Source organism: Melanotaenia boesemani, chromosome 14, assembly GCF_017639745.1.
Source record: "Melanotaenia boesemani isolate fMelBoe1 chromosome 14, fMelBoe1.pri, whole genome shotgun sequence".
NCBI classification, from domain to species: Eukaryota; Metazoa; Chordata; class Actinopteri; order Atheriniformes; family Melanotaeniidae; genus Melanotaenia; species Melanotaenia boesemani.
Window position 1 is genome coordinate 22,309,383 of NC_055695.1, and position 16,489 is coordinate 22,325,871.

A 16,489-nucleotide genomic window follows, 5' to 3' on the forward strand; every position below is an offset into this window, starting at 1 on the left:
GGTTTTCCTGTAAGTGATTAATTGCAAATTGGATCCATTAAATCACAATTTAATTAATGGAGCTACCATTATTAAGAGCATGTGTAAGCAACAGCATGTAATTACAATTCTTGATTGATAAAATTACTACACCTGTAAACGATTGATGTTCTGTACTAATTCATTTTTATTAGTTTATTCGTGCCAAATAGATTTATTGCCATGTGGAATATAATTCCTCAGTTACCGCAGTTCTGTCTGATATTATCCTTACTGACACCCGTAGGACTTTGGCAAAGAGCTTTCCATATATCACTAGAAAGCTACAGTTGTAACAGCCAGCAATTATTCTTCAAGAAAATATTCACAATGTAATAGGATTTCAACATGTTACTGAAGCCATAGATCCAATTCTGAATTGATTGTTCTTCCAGATGACTGGAATATTACTGAGTGTGATCCACTTAGCCAGTTTTTAATTTTAGAGTGAAGCTGGGTCACAATGCTCTGACATCAGCACATATCAAGGATGAATTTGTATCTGGAGGAGGTAAATAAAAAGGGAACCTATATTCTGATATACCTTAAAAAGCAAGTTTAGTAATATTGTTTCTGGTCATTTTGCAGTGAATGGTGTCTACTGCTCCGAGAAGGATGCAAATGTTGAGCTGGGTGATGCTGAGGGCACTCTGATGCAAAGTGGGCCGAGCTTGTCGCAGCCAGCAGGGAGCCATTTAGAAGGGCTGTACCCCCAGAGCCTCCACTGCAGCAGACCTACACCTGACCTCCTTCTGCAGGATGGCCCTCACCAAGACACCAGGTGAACTGTCACTATTGTTCAAGTTGTATATATATTGGTTCCACCTATGAACTTTTCCTGTCTGGTGTAGTGTTACTAACAATATGCAGGTACGGTGTGTTTTTTATTATCTTTGCTATCAGATGCACTTGTATGTTTCTGGAAAGCCTTATCCAGTCTCATAAAATTCACAAAACAGAGTATTTATGTTACAGCAGTGTAACTTTTGTGTTGTGAATTCTCTGACACAGTTGGTTTGGTTAGAAGAAGTTTTCAGTGGATTTCTTGCATATTGTGTTTTACGTCATTCTTTCCCCTCCTCCTCTCTTTCCCTCTATCCTCAGTGATCTGACTGAGAATGCCTCTGGACCTTTCTCGCATATTGTCTCTCAATATTGTCACTACAGCCAAACAGGAAATGGTGCTCCTGAATAGAAAGAGAGGAGGGGGTCAAGTCTTTATTAACAACAATGATGACAACGTCTGCCAGTAGCTTTCTCCTGGTCTTGCTAGGGTTAGCTCTGTTTTTTTCCCCTCAGTGTTCTCAAAGGAAAGGACAAAGATGATACCTGCATTAGACAGACTGGAGAAAAGAAAGCTCTTCTCACATCACTCAAGGGCTTTGGACAAAATCCATAATGAGCCAACTGACAGGAATGATTATGTAGGAGATCACAGCATGCACGGAGAAATATGACCCGAGTTCCCCATTCAGCAGAGCAAAGATTCCCACCATAATACACAGTATTGTAAATGGTGACCCTGCATAGACGGCAATTATGCCACCAAAACAGGTGACTCCTTATTTATCCCCAATGTTGGGATGGGTTTAACCCCTTTGTGTCATCAAAGCCTGTCAGAGGGACACACTAGCCAGTGGTCTCTCAGTCTCAGAAGCCCTCCAACCCTCCCCCTCACTATTCTTGGTCTTAAATGCCTATTCATATCCTCTCACTACAAGAAGATTTTGTTTCATTTATTCATAAAACCACTCTGGATCATAAGCAGTCTATGCTGGTGTGTAACATAACTTTACCGTATCCTTAGCATGATGATCGTGTTGTAATTTGATCTGCAACTCTGTCATGAAGAATGTGTGGTTCTGGTAAAATATTTTGGATCAGTGTGACCCATTGAGAGTGACGTGATTTTCCATGTAAACTGAAAGAAAGATTAGAGCACAATAGATAGCAAGAGGCAAAACTCTGACAGTGCTGCTGGTGGGAAGGATGAACTAGCCTGTGTCTGTCATCAGGAACTGAACTAATAGGGCCCTCTGTATTTTTCTCCTTACAGAAGCTCCTCTGCCTTCCAAAGGATGCCACCGGGGGCCTCACCTAGCCTGGGCCGTGTTGCTAATGGGACTCACTCCTCTGTCCCTTATTCAATCAAACAGGAGAACTTGATGGGCTACAAGATCTCTGGCATCCATGGAGCATCTCAGGCTGGGTTTCAGGCCTGTAGGGCAGGCCAAGTTTTGGAAAGGTCAAGAGATGAGATGGTTGAAGCCCTTCATATTAGAAACAACGGCAATGGCGTATGTACAGTGAGCTGTGTAGGTAGTGCTGTGTCAAGAGACGCAGTGCAACCTTTTAATAATGAAGATGGCTCCTCCCCGCTGGCTTTGTCCCCAACTGGCTCCCGTCATTCAGCGCGGCTGCTCAGTGCTAACGGTGTGAAGAGACGCTGCCTGTCCCTGGCCTCACAGTCCACCACCGCTGCTGGCGCTGGCAGCGTCGCTCCTACAGATTCCACATCAGCTATTGACGCAGCCTCTGAGGAGATCAATACCACCGCAATCATCTGCTCCTCCTCCCAGATGTCGATGGTTGCCTGCGTCAACGGGTTCCGTGCTAACCTCTCGCCCAGCCAGATTAGCAGCGCCGGCTTCTCCTCCTCTTCCTCCTCCTCTTCTACATCCCCACCCTCTAACTGCTGCCCACAGGAAGGCCCCCAGAGGCCCCCACCTCACAGCAGCCCCCAACAGGCCACACTACAGGAAAGCTGTCAGCTGTCTTCACCTGCCACCTGCCTGCTGTCCCTTTCCTCCTCCTCCTCATCCTCCTCTTCAGCGTCATTAGTAGAGCCAGAGCAAGGCCAGGGGCAGGGCCTGGGGCTGTGTGAGGAGCAGAGCTCCATGCTGCGGGTGCGTGGGGCTGGCGGAACAGCCGAGGGAGGAGTAGGTAGCAGAAGAAGCTCGGATGGATTGGGAATACTGATGAATGGGGCCCTGATGTCTGGGACGTTGCATTCGGGGCCTGAATCCGGAGGTCTCTTAGATGGGGCTCAAAGATCTGGGGCTGCTCTTAAGCAAGAACCTCTGGATGACTTCTCTCCCAGTGAAGGTGAACTTTTTCAGCACCACTATCACCATCACTTGAGTGGTCGAAGTGGGCAGCTTCGTCACACTCACCACCTGTCTCGATCTGTCATGCCTCCTCCATATCACTTACACCAATACCCAGAGCCTAGTCCTGGGGGGCCGCTGCACCACCAGAGCCAGCAAACACCACCAGCCTCCTCCATGGGACTTAAACCAGCCTCTGGAGGCCCTCCTGTACCTCACACAGCCCCTGACCAGGAAGAAGTCAGAGGAGGAGCACTGGCAGATAAGCAGGTGTGTCGGTGGATTGACTGCAGTGCTGCTTATGAGCAGCAGGAGGAGCTTGTGAGACATATTGAGAAAGTCCATATCGACCAACGAAAAGGCGAGGACTTCACGTGTTTCTGGGCCGGCTGCATTCGCCGCTACAAGCCCTTCAATGCCCGCTACAAGCTGCTCATTCACATGAGGGTCCACTCTGGAGAAAAACCTAACAAGTGTATGGTGAGTAATCATAAAATGCTTAATTATTGTGGCCAAACCCATTAGTCAGATTCACAACACACACACACAACTAATAGTAGTATCCCCTCATAGTCATCTTTCATACTTTCCTTTATTTGACTTCTTTTTATAGATATCTATGTGATAATTGGTCAAATTTGGGTTTATATCATAATTATAATCACCTGAATTATTATTATTTTAAACACAAGCACAAATAATACAGCCCTTCAAAATCAGCTCCCCTTAGTAAAATACACTCATCTTGTGTCCAAAAACAAGTTTTCACTGATGATTACTTTTAAGCAGAAAATCTTCATGTTGTTTTTGTTAAGAAATATTTTAATTTCTGTATTTTTAGTGGAACATCTAACAGAGTTGTTTAGTTTCCACTGAAGATGTGAGCTGCTGTATGAGCAGCATCACCTCATTAGTATAAATAGATTTGTGGTTGTGTCCTTTACAGGTAAGGATCCAATTCCACGAGTCAACACACTAATCAATGTCAAGCTGTCACTCCCACGCATCCCCTCACAAATGGAAAAAGCCCTCCAACCTTAAGAATGATTTTGTCCAAATACACCATTAGTCCACAATTTGTGTAGGGCGAAGCCATGTTTATTTTCACAGGCGCTCTGTTTTTTTGAAAGGGGATTCAGATCATGAAAAGCCAACACATATGGTTAACATAACCAAACAATGCCTACACTTGATCCTTTTAAATGGGAGCTTTAAATGTTTAGCTGTCCCACAAGTATTAAGTGAATTGGCTTCATATCCAAGCCAAACATGAGGAGAAATGTAGTAGTCTGGAGAAGAGAGCCACAGAGGGATAGTCGGTAACATTTGCAAGTCTTGCTCAATTCACGGTTTTACCCGAAGCCCCTGTCAGAAGCGTTCCTCTTCAAGTTAAGAAATCTGTCCAAATCCAGACGTTAACTGAAAAGCTGAATCTTTGATTTTCCTGAAGCACCCGTTTAGTCTTATAATCCAAAACCTTGTTTAGCTTTTAAAACAAGCTGAGCTGAGAGTTTTAAAGTACAGTTGCGTTTTGTGTGTTTTCTGTTAAGCTGACTGAGACATTTGTGTTGAATCTGACTGGTTTTGATACTTGTGATTTCACATTTGTGTCAAATGCTGAAGACACTAACTCAGCTGTTACTGTTGCTCTTCTTGCTTTGCGTCACTGTGGGATATTAGTGTTTTGCTTCCTCGGCTCAGTGAGAACAGAAATTTGGAAATAATTTACAGTGCTGTACATGCCCAATGTTGTTAAGTCAGCTTCAGGATTGAGTTGTAAAACAAACTTACACTTGTCTTTTTTGTTGTTGTTAATTTTTGCTCTGCATAGTGTTAATGCAGGCGTGTCTTTACTAAATCAAGGGCTGACATTTGGGTGACAAATAGCAAATAGACGCCGTGTGAATGTTTACACTGTATAGATGCACACACTGAGAGGGTGCGACTTTGTTTTTGGGGATGTTTACCATATGCGAACATGAGAACAATTTGGCTCAGTGTGGACAAGCTGCTGGATTCTGTCTAAGACATGAGACAGCACACCTTAACCTCCTGATCGCCCTTATTTCAAGCACACACACACACACATACACACACACATTCACAGCAATGCCACCATGTGAAAATGGGCACATTGTTTCCACCAATTCTCACAATACAAACTATTGATTCTCCGTACAGTACGTTGGGTTTTGGACAGAACCTAAACATCAATGTGAAATGTTTTCAAGCTTGAATCAACACATCTAATCAGCAGGGATTGCATGTGTGTTGATCTGGGACTTCAGAAGATAAACTTGGAGGCCCAGAGAAAAATAAACAGCCGCTCTATGTGTATTTGTAACTATGTTTGTGTTTGCAGTCTATATAGATTTAAGTAAGTACTCTGCGCATATAGGAAACCCAGTGTGTCTGCGTACATCTGTATTTTAGCTGTGCATGACCCAGATCCTTTATTTTTGTCTGAGCTTTTGGGCTTTCTGCCACTTGCACTGATACTTCTTGTGTTTGTTGTGCTCATGTAATAGACAAAGGCATTCAAGCATTTAAGCTATTCATATAGAGGAAGCAGATGAGACATTCTGTTTTTAAGAGCAAATGCTCTAGAAAAACCAGGGCTAATCTTTTTATTATCTTTCCAGCAACAGCTTCCAGCAGGCGCTCATGAAGGAGGGCTCTCCTCACATCCAAACATAACACTTCTCTCTCCCTCTCTCTCACTACAAACAGTGTATGCTCTTTCTCGTTTCTTCTTACAGCTGCACAACATTTACTTCATGCTGCGTCTTGGCAGGAAAAAGTCATTATCACAACACACAGGTGATACCTCAGTCCCTGCATGGACCTGGATGGACGTGCACACACTCTGTACCTGGATTGTATTTTAAGCAAGTTATCATTTGAAAAATATATCAGTTCCTTCATAAAACTTCTGTTAACTTTTAGCTAGTTTTGTTTGGTTCCCACTCCCCCCCCCTCCCCAACAATTAAAGCCGGCCTTGGGTTGTTGTGCAGGGCAGGCTAGCGCTGAGGGACACATGGCGAAAAGGAAACAACATAATCTCTCTGCAATATCCTGTTGTGTTTCATGCTTAATTCACTTGTTGTTTTAGTTTATTACATTTTTTCCTGTGTCTGCATAAATATTAAAAATATATCCAGCAAGAGAAGCCCTGTCATGGTTTTGGATTTTGATATTGCATCTGCTTTGTCAGAGACCAGCTTGGTGCATTTGAAGTGTCCGAAGGCTGCACTGTGAGCTATGAAGTTCAGAAAATATCTTTCTTAGCTACTGAGGATCTGTGTGAGTGTTTACATGGCAGAGTAACTTCAGGCAAGAGTACAGCATTGTGCGGTACGTTTCTCTGCAGGTTTGGCACTGACATATAAAGAAAATAAGATTACAATAAAAATATCAAGGGCAGCCATGTATATAACATGTCTCCCTTGGTAGAGCAAATCTGTCAAGCAAAATATGGCACAGAGACCACCGTTCTGTATGTTAGGATGCTGGACAGGACAGTGTAAAAAAATAAAATAAAATAAAAAAAGTACAGCACTGTGCACTATATTTTGTTTAGTTGGCATGAATGTTTTGGTCAAAAATATCCCTGAAGCAGGGGAGTCCAAAGTCGATCATCGAGGGCTGCTGTACTGTAGGTTTTTAATGTTTACCTACTCCAACACCTCTGAATGAAATTAAATGGATCCAACAGCCTATGAATATCTGCACAATGACTCATTAATTTGAACCAGGTGTTCTGGAGCAGGAAAACATTGAAAAACTGCAGGTTGTGACCCTTGAGGATCGGAGTTAGACACCCCTGCCCTAAAGACTTGCAAAAATGGTTGTTTTCTTAACCTTTTCAGTAGCTTATGTTGTTGTGGGTGGTACAGTCCTGCAGTCGTTAGAACTGTCACATCAGAGCAAGGAGATTATAGGTTTTGATCTCAGCTGCTAGATAGATTAGCATGTTCCCTATGGGTCTTCTCCTGGTGCTCTGGTTACATTATGTTTCATTAACTGTTGACTTCTAAGTTAGCTGTAGTTTTGAGTCTTAGCCTGCATGATCATTAAGTAAGATGTCATTAAGGTGATTTAACTATTTTAAAACCAAATAAAAAAAAACTGCATAAAATGATCAGTTCTCAAATGATGATTATTTAAATGCATGGAGCCATTCTTGAATTTTGCAATGATAAAAAAGTAGCCAGCATTTGTTGCTTAACAGGCTTCTGTCCAAATGTGTTCACTTCTGAATACTGACACACACTTACTGACACACACACAGTCAAAACCGCTCGTTGAGGGAAAGTTGGATGTTGAGGCCTCCTGGAAAAAAAAGCATAGATCATAGAAATTTCCTCATTTTTCACTAGTGTGAAACCAGCTTATATATATATATTTAGATTTACTGGACTGATTTTTGGAAGTGAGCGGTGAAATCGCTCGGCAGCAGACGCTGAGACATAGAACGCATGCTGCTGCCAAGACGCTGTGTGTTTTCAAGGGTAAATGGAGTCTTTTGTAAGCAATCAGCTCAGGTGCAGAAGATAAAACAGGGAGTGCCATTAGCTAATTAAAACTGAGGTTCAACACATGACCCAACTTTTGTTCTGAATGCAGCCTGAAATTAGACCTGCCTGGGCACTGAGTCTGGGTGGAGAGTGACGCTGATATTAATGTGTTTGCCTCTCTGATACTCTGGTCCGTCTGTGTGAACCACTGTGGCCGGCAGCTACTGTGGTAATGCTGATGGCTCATTTCTCAACCAAATAATCATAAAGAGATCTTGGGGGATATTTTTCCTTTTAATGTTTATGTCCAACACTAACATGCAGACATTTAAACTGATTTAAGTTATCAATGGAAACCTAACTGCCAATTCAAAATACCAAGGTTTAGCATCTGGTTTCTCAGGCTGCACACATGCATATCCAGTCCAGCACAGTGGGAGTAAAGAGGTCTGTATATGGTTAATTTACAGTAATCAGGGTCAAAAGGCATAAAAGGGCACTGATCAGCATGTCAGGGATAACAGAGCTCAAGAAACAAAGCCCCTGTTAAGTTGTCTGTTAAGCTTGCAAAATTGGGCTCAAATGGAAAGGCTTAATCTAGACCGAATAAGGAGCTGGCAGAGATAAACTTTTAGTACTTTATCTTAAAGTTCCATGCTTCTGCTCCTCATTAAATAATTTTCAACATTAGCTTTGTCACTCATTTCCCCAGGCAAATGAGTTAATCAGGTAGCTTTTTTTCTTCCAACTAATAATCCCATCCTGTAGCTGTCCTCTGTCTCCCAGTCAGATCTGCAGTCCTGTCATCATGCTCACAGTAACACAACACTGTCCATATGTTGTATTCCTATGGAGAAACTGCTGGCGGAGGGGCTCTGCAATTGATGTTTTGGCATGCAAATGAAAGCCTCGGATAGACGAATGTTGCTTGTTTTCCTTGTTAAGCTGGCTGGGCCAACTTCTTGTCAGGTCAAAAATGTTTTCCAGTTAATCTTTTGCAGTAATGTAGTCCAATATTCAACAAATCTCCCCACCTCCATCTCTCTGTCTCCCACACTATTATTATTAAGTAGATCTGAATTACACATATGATTTACACATTATACAAATATATATATTTAAAACGGTGATAACTAATTTATGTATTTAACTGTGTTAATATTTTAATGCAATTAATGCATGTACAGCATGATAAGCCCCATACATTCATCATTTCTCTGTTATGACGTGGAGAGATAAGACAGAAAAGATCCGCCAGCTGGCTCTATAAATGGATTTGAGAATAAACTCAACATTAATGGAGCAAACCATGGATGTCGCCAACGTGTCTGCTCAAGAGGCTTTCTGGTCATCTCTATTTGTGCAGCAGCAGCTTCCTTCCTCACCTCTCATGTTGTTCCATGAATCATAATGGCTGTCGTTAATCAGCTGATTTTCTCTTTTGTTGCGTTTGTTTATGGTTCAGCTGAGAAGGAAGAAACTAGCAGTTCATGGTTCACACCATCACATATTTACCCCAAAGTATTGCTTTTAGCAGGACCTTCTCTAACACAATAGATGGCTGGTGGTAGACAGGGTTTATACTTCTGCTAAGCAGGGGTTGGGTTTAGAAAAGGTCTGAAGGGGGGCCAGGCAGGATAACTGACCAGAGAAAGGGGGGCACAAAGGTCTAGATTTTATGAAATATTTAACTGATTATTACAACTAAAGTAATCATCTAATGTAAAAAAGTGAAGAAAAGCTTGTAAAACAAACAGACAATAATTGGGGGATGCTGTTTTAGGACTTTTATTTCTGCTGCACAAACACTCACATTTCAATGATAAAAGGGAAATTGTGTTTTTATCCAGATCATCAGTTTTTATCAGAGTTTCTTCATCAATGTTAGCTGTTTAACTTCAGTCGTCACATCTGGTGGTTTTATGACAGAAATTTTCACCATGGAGATGGTTGGTGAGATGATGATATATGAATTCTGAATTAAGATCTAGAACAGTGGTTCCCAACTTGGGGTATGGGACCCCCCCGAAAGAGCAACGGGGGTCCCTGAGGCTTTGAACATTAGAGCCTTTGTGATTAATGTCCACAATTTGTCCATCTTTTAATGAATAAAAGTAAGGCTGTATGTTGTTCATTTAACTTTGGCTTCATCAAAAGACAAGACTCAACTAGAACACATTATTCATGGTGAGGATTTCACTTCTGAAAGCCTGAAACCAAGCATGGTTTCAGGACAGGGCGGAGCAAGGGGTCCAAGGCATTTTAGTATATGCATGAAGGGGGTCCCTGAGAAAAAAAGTGTGGGAACCACAGATCTAGAGCATAGTAGAGATAACTTAGAACAAAATATAGAAGTACATTACATGCTGCATTTACTGACCCTTGCACATCTGATGTTTACCCAAGGGAAGGTCAGTCAATACTAAATATGTGTAAGCATTTCTGTTGATACAATACAGTAAAAACGGGCAAATTTCAGGCATAGCTGCAAGTGGTGATTAATTATGATTAATTAATCTGTAAGCTGTAATTAATATGATTAAAATTTTTAATCATTTGACATATAGTAAATGTGTGTGTGTGTATATATGTATATATATATATATATATATATATATATATATATAAATACGCATACATTGTGGAAGTAAAAGTGGAAGTAAGGTTGGCAGGTCAGCCTCTTTTATCTTGTGAGTTTTTGCAGAGTTCTATGTAAAAGACAGTCTCTCTCTGATTCCAGCACATATTTCAGCTGCTCCACCTAATTATTAAACAGCTTTTTCTTGCTGCAGTTTGAGCACCTTTTCAGCACAAATTTAATAAAACTCCAACTCAAAGATCTAAAGTCACCCAGCTGGGTCAGACTGATGCTCCTCAAATCCAGCTCTATAGATGACTGCGGTTCAGTAGCATACAGCATCTCTATGAACTGATTCTCTGCTGACGCTGCAGCTTTAGTTTGGACACTGGCAAGTTGCAGACTGGTTGTTGCCACATAGGTGACAGTTTGGCAGCTGAAGCTGTCACTTCAAGTATTTACTGCAGTCATTGCAGAGAAGGTTGACATATGTGACAGATTTGATGGTTTATTACTCTGATCTTTATGTCCCTACTAAGATTGCAGTTTAGTTTGTGCTCTCTGAAGTTCAGGAAAGTCTTCCTCTATTGTCACAGCCTTGAGTTATCATGTGCTGAGTGGCTGACTGCTCTCTGTGCTTCTTGATCACTTGCTGGAGACAGGAAGCCTTCCCATATGTCCTTTTCTCTTAAAACTGGTCTTCTATGTGGTTACAGACACAAAGGATGCCTGTTGTTACTGCCTTTTGTTCCATTTGTCTCCTTTCCACAAAGATTAGTTTCTCTTTGGTTGCCATTGTGTTTTGGTCTTGGCACTGAGCTTATGTGTGCTGGATACGGAGGGGTGATCACTTTTAAAGTAGAATGGCGTTACCTATGACTGACTGAAGATTCTGAGGTGCTGTTTGTTATGCTATTTATTGCATACATTTATTATATATTATATTTTATTATATATTATTATATTTATTTATTAGCATATATATATATATATATATATATATATATAGAGAGAGAGAGAGAGAGAGAGAGAGAGAGAGAGAGCGAAAACACAATCTTGTCACTGTGTGCATTCCAGGTGCATCTCTTGTTTCCTCTCCTCTCTCTGTGTTTTAGCTTTTCTCATTAAGACTTCACTCTTGAACAGCCCACTTTGTCCTGACGAGCTTGCTAATTGGTAAAAAATGTTAAAATTAATCCTTTCATTTTTCATTTTAGAGTACAAATCTACACAGAATCTACATAGAATCTACATAGACCTACATCATGCATGCATATGACATACAGGAGGAGGAAAAACTTTAGGCATGCTGTATCTTAGGTGGCTTTGGAACTGTGTGCTCTATGAGATGAAAAAAATATGTAATCTCACCCAAATGATGTATAAAAAAAACTACTCTTACCTGAATGTTACTTTCATTGTAGAAAAAGAAAATTTCCTTCCCTTTTATGCATGCTTATTTGTTAGGAGGATAAATAGGGGGTAAATATCAAATGTATCCCATTATGTGTATTTCTGTCACAACTCATTTTATGCCCTGGTGGGGTTTAATGATAAGAATCTGATCTCATGGATTTTTGTAAGACAGTTTTTTGGATAGATGCATGAAGAAATACCAAGATAAATAAATAAAAGGTCCCACTCGTATAGAATAAATGATAACTTAGTGTAACTCATTATACTGTACTAGGTTGATATTCAAACACTTCTCCTGCAGAACCTACAAGTGACAATTAGGTCAGCAGTATGTTGGGAGGACTGAATAGACTTCCTCCAACGAGTAAGCAAGGCTTAGCGCCTACAGGTAGATGCTAGATCAGGGTGAAAGTTTTTGAAACACAATTAGCAGATATGCTTTTAGATAAGTAGTGTGTGTCCAAATTTTGCAACAAGAATGAGTAAGGCCCTGTTTACAAACAAAAGATAATGTTTTCACACAAAATACAAATATTTTTCCTTTGCATTTTTTATGCATTTACACAACAGAAGAATGAAAACTATGCCCGTGCACAAGAAAACACAAAGGAAATGAAGTAGTGCGCATGCCAGGCCCAAGAGGTAACCTCGGCCGGTAAAACGTGAAGCCTATGCAGAGGTGCAAAAAATTGCAGTTCCCCTGTCATCCACTAGGGGCTGGCTCCAAAACAGAGTCAATCTCCATAGACTCCCATGTTAAAATTACCAACTTCATAGTAGAAATAAACATGTTTGAAGCCTAGCACAAAAATCCATTTTAGGGGTGGTATGAAAGTGTTCCTGTAACGGGGATGCGTGCGTGTGTGTGCGTGTAATGTCATTCATCTTCTGTTTAGTAAATAAAACTAAAGTGCCTTATTCTAAAACTGCAAGTATATAAATGCTAACAAGAGTATTAAAAATGAGGATAAATAAACTGTTATGGTACAGGTAGAACGAGATTAAAAAAAATTGCAATTAATATGCAATTAATTGCAAGTTAACACTCATGTGATTAATCACAATTAAATATTCTGAAAAACCGACAGCCCTAGTTGTTTTTGTTGTATTACTTCCCCCATACTAACTTTACGGTATTTCTTCTGTAGAGGTTTTGAGGGAAAGAGGAGCAGCACAAGACAACAAACAAATAATAAATATTAAGTAGAAAAGTTAAATCTCCTGAAGTGAAATTTAACATGATTCCTTATAAAAGTTTATTTTCAAGTTTGACTGAAAGTAAATAGAAAAACTAGTCTTACAAAAAGGACCATGTTGTTTAAGTGATTTCCTTCCAGGGATACTTGCCAAGGTCATATTCATGGTTGATTTATGTGAGGCTGGCTCACAGGAAAGATGGCAGAGTACCCCATGGACCAGTTTATAAAGACAGTAAAAAGTATTTTCTGTTTTATAGTCAGTTATGTTTATTTGAACCAACATGTACTTGGAGATAAATCAAATGAGAGATGAAACACACATAGATGTTGAGTTTACCAGTGGAGCTTGAAAGATTTCAGCTGACCTGTGATTAGTCACTTGGATCATTTGATTTTGTTCTTGTTAGTAGAGTATGTTTATTTCTTGAGTAATAACTTATTGTTTGACTTTGTTTAATCTTTTCCAGATAGTATCACCTACCCATCTTAAACTACAGATATGGTGCTGCTAGGAGTTGCAAACATATGCACATGAATTCTAAGCACTTATGAAAGAAATAAAGAACAACTTTCTTCACATCCGACATATTGAAATATAGCAGTGTTAGTCTTGATCCTGAAATATCACTGTTTATTTTCTTAGTTTTTAATTTTTTTTTGTTTGTTTGTATGTAGAGCCACAGCCAAATAACAAAATATATTTTTTTGCTCACATGATTGTTAGAGCATTGCCTTAAATATTTTTTGCAAAACACTAAAGTGAACTTAAGTTGGAAATGGGCAGCTGCAGCTACCTTTGTTTCAACCTTGTAACCAGGTATCAAAGCATGCAGGATTTGCAGCATGTGATACTCTTTAATTGCATTTGTCTGGAATGCAGTATTTTGAGTTTCCATGTTTCCTCAACATTTAATCACACTCTGGTATTGGGAAACCTGAAGACCCAGGGCTGCGGTTGGACATACATTGCAGAGAGATTGTGTCATTATTGTGTCCTATCCAAAACCTTAATCAGTTTAACCTCTTCACTGAGCCAGATCAGTTTACCAATACATAAGAGATATAAAGCTGGGGAGGGTGTGGGTCTCCAACATGTTCTGCAAACACTGGTCCTACAAAATACAAAGGGGTATATGGATGGCAAGGAGCCGTGGGATCTTTTTAAAATTTTTAACTGGACAAAAAAAGTAATAAATAAATAAAAATGTTTTTCCAAGCTGTTAGTTCTCTATAGTAGTATTTCCCAATTGGATCCCATCATGGCTCATTCACATGTGTGTATAACTGTTTCTTTGCAACAAAGAAATATTCATAGCCATGGCTTGTGGCATTTAATCGGTCAAACACAACTGTTTCTTTATCCCAAACCTACCATCTACACCCACATCTGCAATTTAAACACAAACTTTGTTTTCTTTTGTCAGACACATTTATGCCACAGCAGCCCCTCTGTAGAGTGTGATCTGTTTGTGTTGAACATCTCTCTACATCCAGATGTTTGTTTTTGTTTGTTTTTGCTGACTTGTTAGTGTTGCAGAGGCGAGTGAACAGAATTGAGGACAGAGCAACATCAACCTCTAAGCTTTTTCACATCTCCAAACAAACAAGCAAATAAGAAAGTACATTTTTACACAACCGGAACTACTTAACTCTCTTGGTACAGCACAACCTCAGGATGGTAGTATCCTTTCACCCAGCCAGACTCAAAACACCAGATTAACTCCGAGCTGGCGCAAATATATGTGAGAACAGAGCTGCTACCGTACAAAATAAGCACCAAGAGAAGTATGGGTAAATTATGTAGCGAAAGACATGTTTACGTTTAGGGTGTCAGGTTTAAATTATGTACCGCGGTGTTCTGCGGTTGGTGTGCCGGGTTTAATTTGAATGTTTGCAAAGAGAAGTGAAGGCTGAAAGAAACGGAGCCAGACAGGCAATCCAGCTCCTCTGATGTCATTACAAAAATGACATTTTTTTTGCCCAGAATTCATCACAAAGCATTATAAATGATAGCAATATAAATGGTATGTACTGATTCTGGACTCGAGTGCATTTTTTAAACATTACCAAGGCCTTTACCCTCCCAAGTTTTTTGATACAAGCTTTCCAAGGTGAGTCTGTGTGTGTGTTTACACTGTTGAGACCTTCACTGTGTTTTCAAATTCCTCTCTAAGACTGACACTGGAGAGAGATCCAAATGGAAAGATCAATGAGGAACACTGAAGCATGGGTTGTGGTGTTAAATGGCATGCAATGTTTATTACATCAGGAATTGATTGTTAAAGACAAGGAGATCTGGAGAATTAGAGTATAAAGCAGCACCAGAAACCCTCCTAGTGGGGCACACAAGGACACGATACACAAAACGATCCAGTTCTTGTTTTATGATTTCGTGACCCTGCAGAACTGGCACTACAGAGACACTGACATTTAAGCTGGGATTTACCTCGACCCCATAGGGTTTAACGTCCCAATGATCTCTGTCTCTTGATGGAAGCCCCCTCTCTCAGTTTCCCGATCACTTTTAAAAACATCTGTTTCGCGTTCAATCTGTTCAGCTTTGAAATCAGTTTAACATCAATGTGAAAGGGTTTATGCAGCATTTAGAACCAGATTGGTTTAGTTATTCGGGCAGGATTACACTACAAGTAAAAAAGCTTTAAAGTCAGAACATATCCTTTTGTTTTCCCTGTGCTGTAACAGCTTCTCATAACAGCAGTCCTTCAAACTGTGTCACAAAGCAGCTGTTATTCAGACACTACAGCAGCCAAGTCAGAAACAAAATAAGCAAGACATTGGTATCACCAGTTTAGATCATGCATCATTTTAAGTACTGTACAGTCAGAAAGTATATTGGAAAAATGTTGTAATGGTAAAATGTGTGCAGCCGGTGACAACAAGGCTTTGACTCATATTATGTTAGTATGCAGTAAATATAAATTTTATGGGAAATTTAAAGGAAATATGCAATGAATATAAAATAAATTTTCAAAGAATACCAAATACTAGTGGAACCCCGAATTTGTGCCATTAGCGGGTTGTGTAAGTGCATCGTAACTGCGTAGGAATGGGGAGTGGTTTTATTCTTGAATAAAAATGTTTTCCTGCAGGACAGCAGACACAGACATGTAAGTGTAGAGGGAATTATTGAATATGAATAGAAAGTTATATACTGAAATGTGGTCAGCTGATTTATTGAAATGTGAATAAAATGTGATGTGCCTGTTAAGAATGCCTAAGGCCACGATTGGACTTGACACGCTGAATGTCTCACACAGTCGGATATATTGCAACCAGCCATATCCACATAGCTGGAAACTGGACCCTGAAACCCACAGAGAGCAGAAAAGAACACAACCTTGGCATTCTGAGGAGTGAACAAATCTTGGGGCAGCATGGCATCACAGTTGCACCACATTTCTTAGGCAGCAGCTTTATTTTTTTTATTTAATTTTTTTTAACCAGAAGGCTCTGTGGTCTGAACTAAGTCCAAAGAGTTGCATAAGGAACCTTGAGTTCCTGGACTGGTGTTGATCATAATGCCATGTTGACCTATTGTTTAATTTTGCAGGCATGTTTTCTGTCTGAATGTCAGTTCTTCTGGCATCAAGGTATTTGGCTTGGCAACTCTCTGGGCTTCCTCAGGGTTTATT

At 40.2% G+C, this 16,489-nt stretch overlaps 1 protein-coding gene across 2 annotated transcripts in view; it reads left to right on the forward strand.

Annotated features, from left to right (window-relative positions):
• The window catches only part of LOC121652493 (zinc finger protein GLIS1), a 67,631-nt gene that overhangs the window by 27,490 nt on the left and 23,652 nt on the right, over nucleotides 1-16,489 (forward strand). For both annotated transcript variants that reach the window (XM_042005254.1, XM_042005255.1), the window contains exons 3-4: nucleotides 607-799; nucleotides 2,075-3,605. In XM_042005254.1, coding sequence (XP_041861188.1) covers nucleotides 607-799; nucleotides 2,075-3,605 — 1,724 coding nt within the window. The remainder of the gene's footprint in view (nucleotides 1-606; nucleotides 800-2,074; nucleotides 3,606-16,489) is intronic.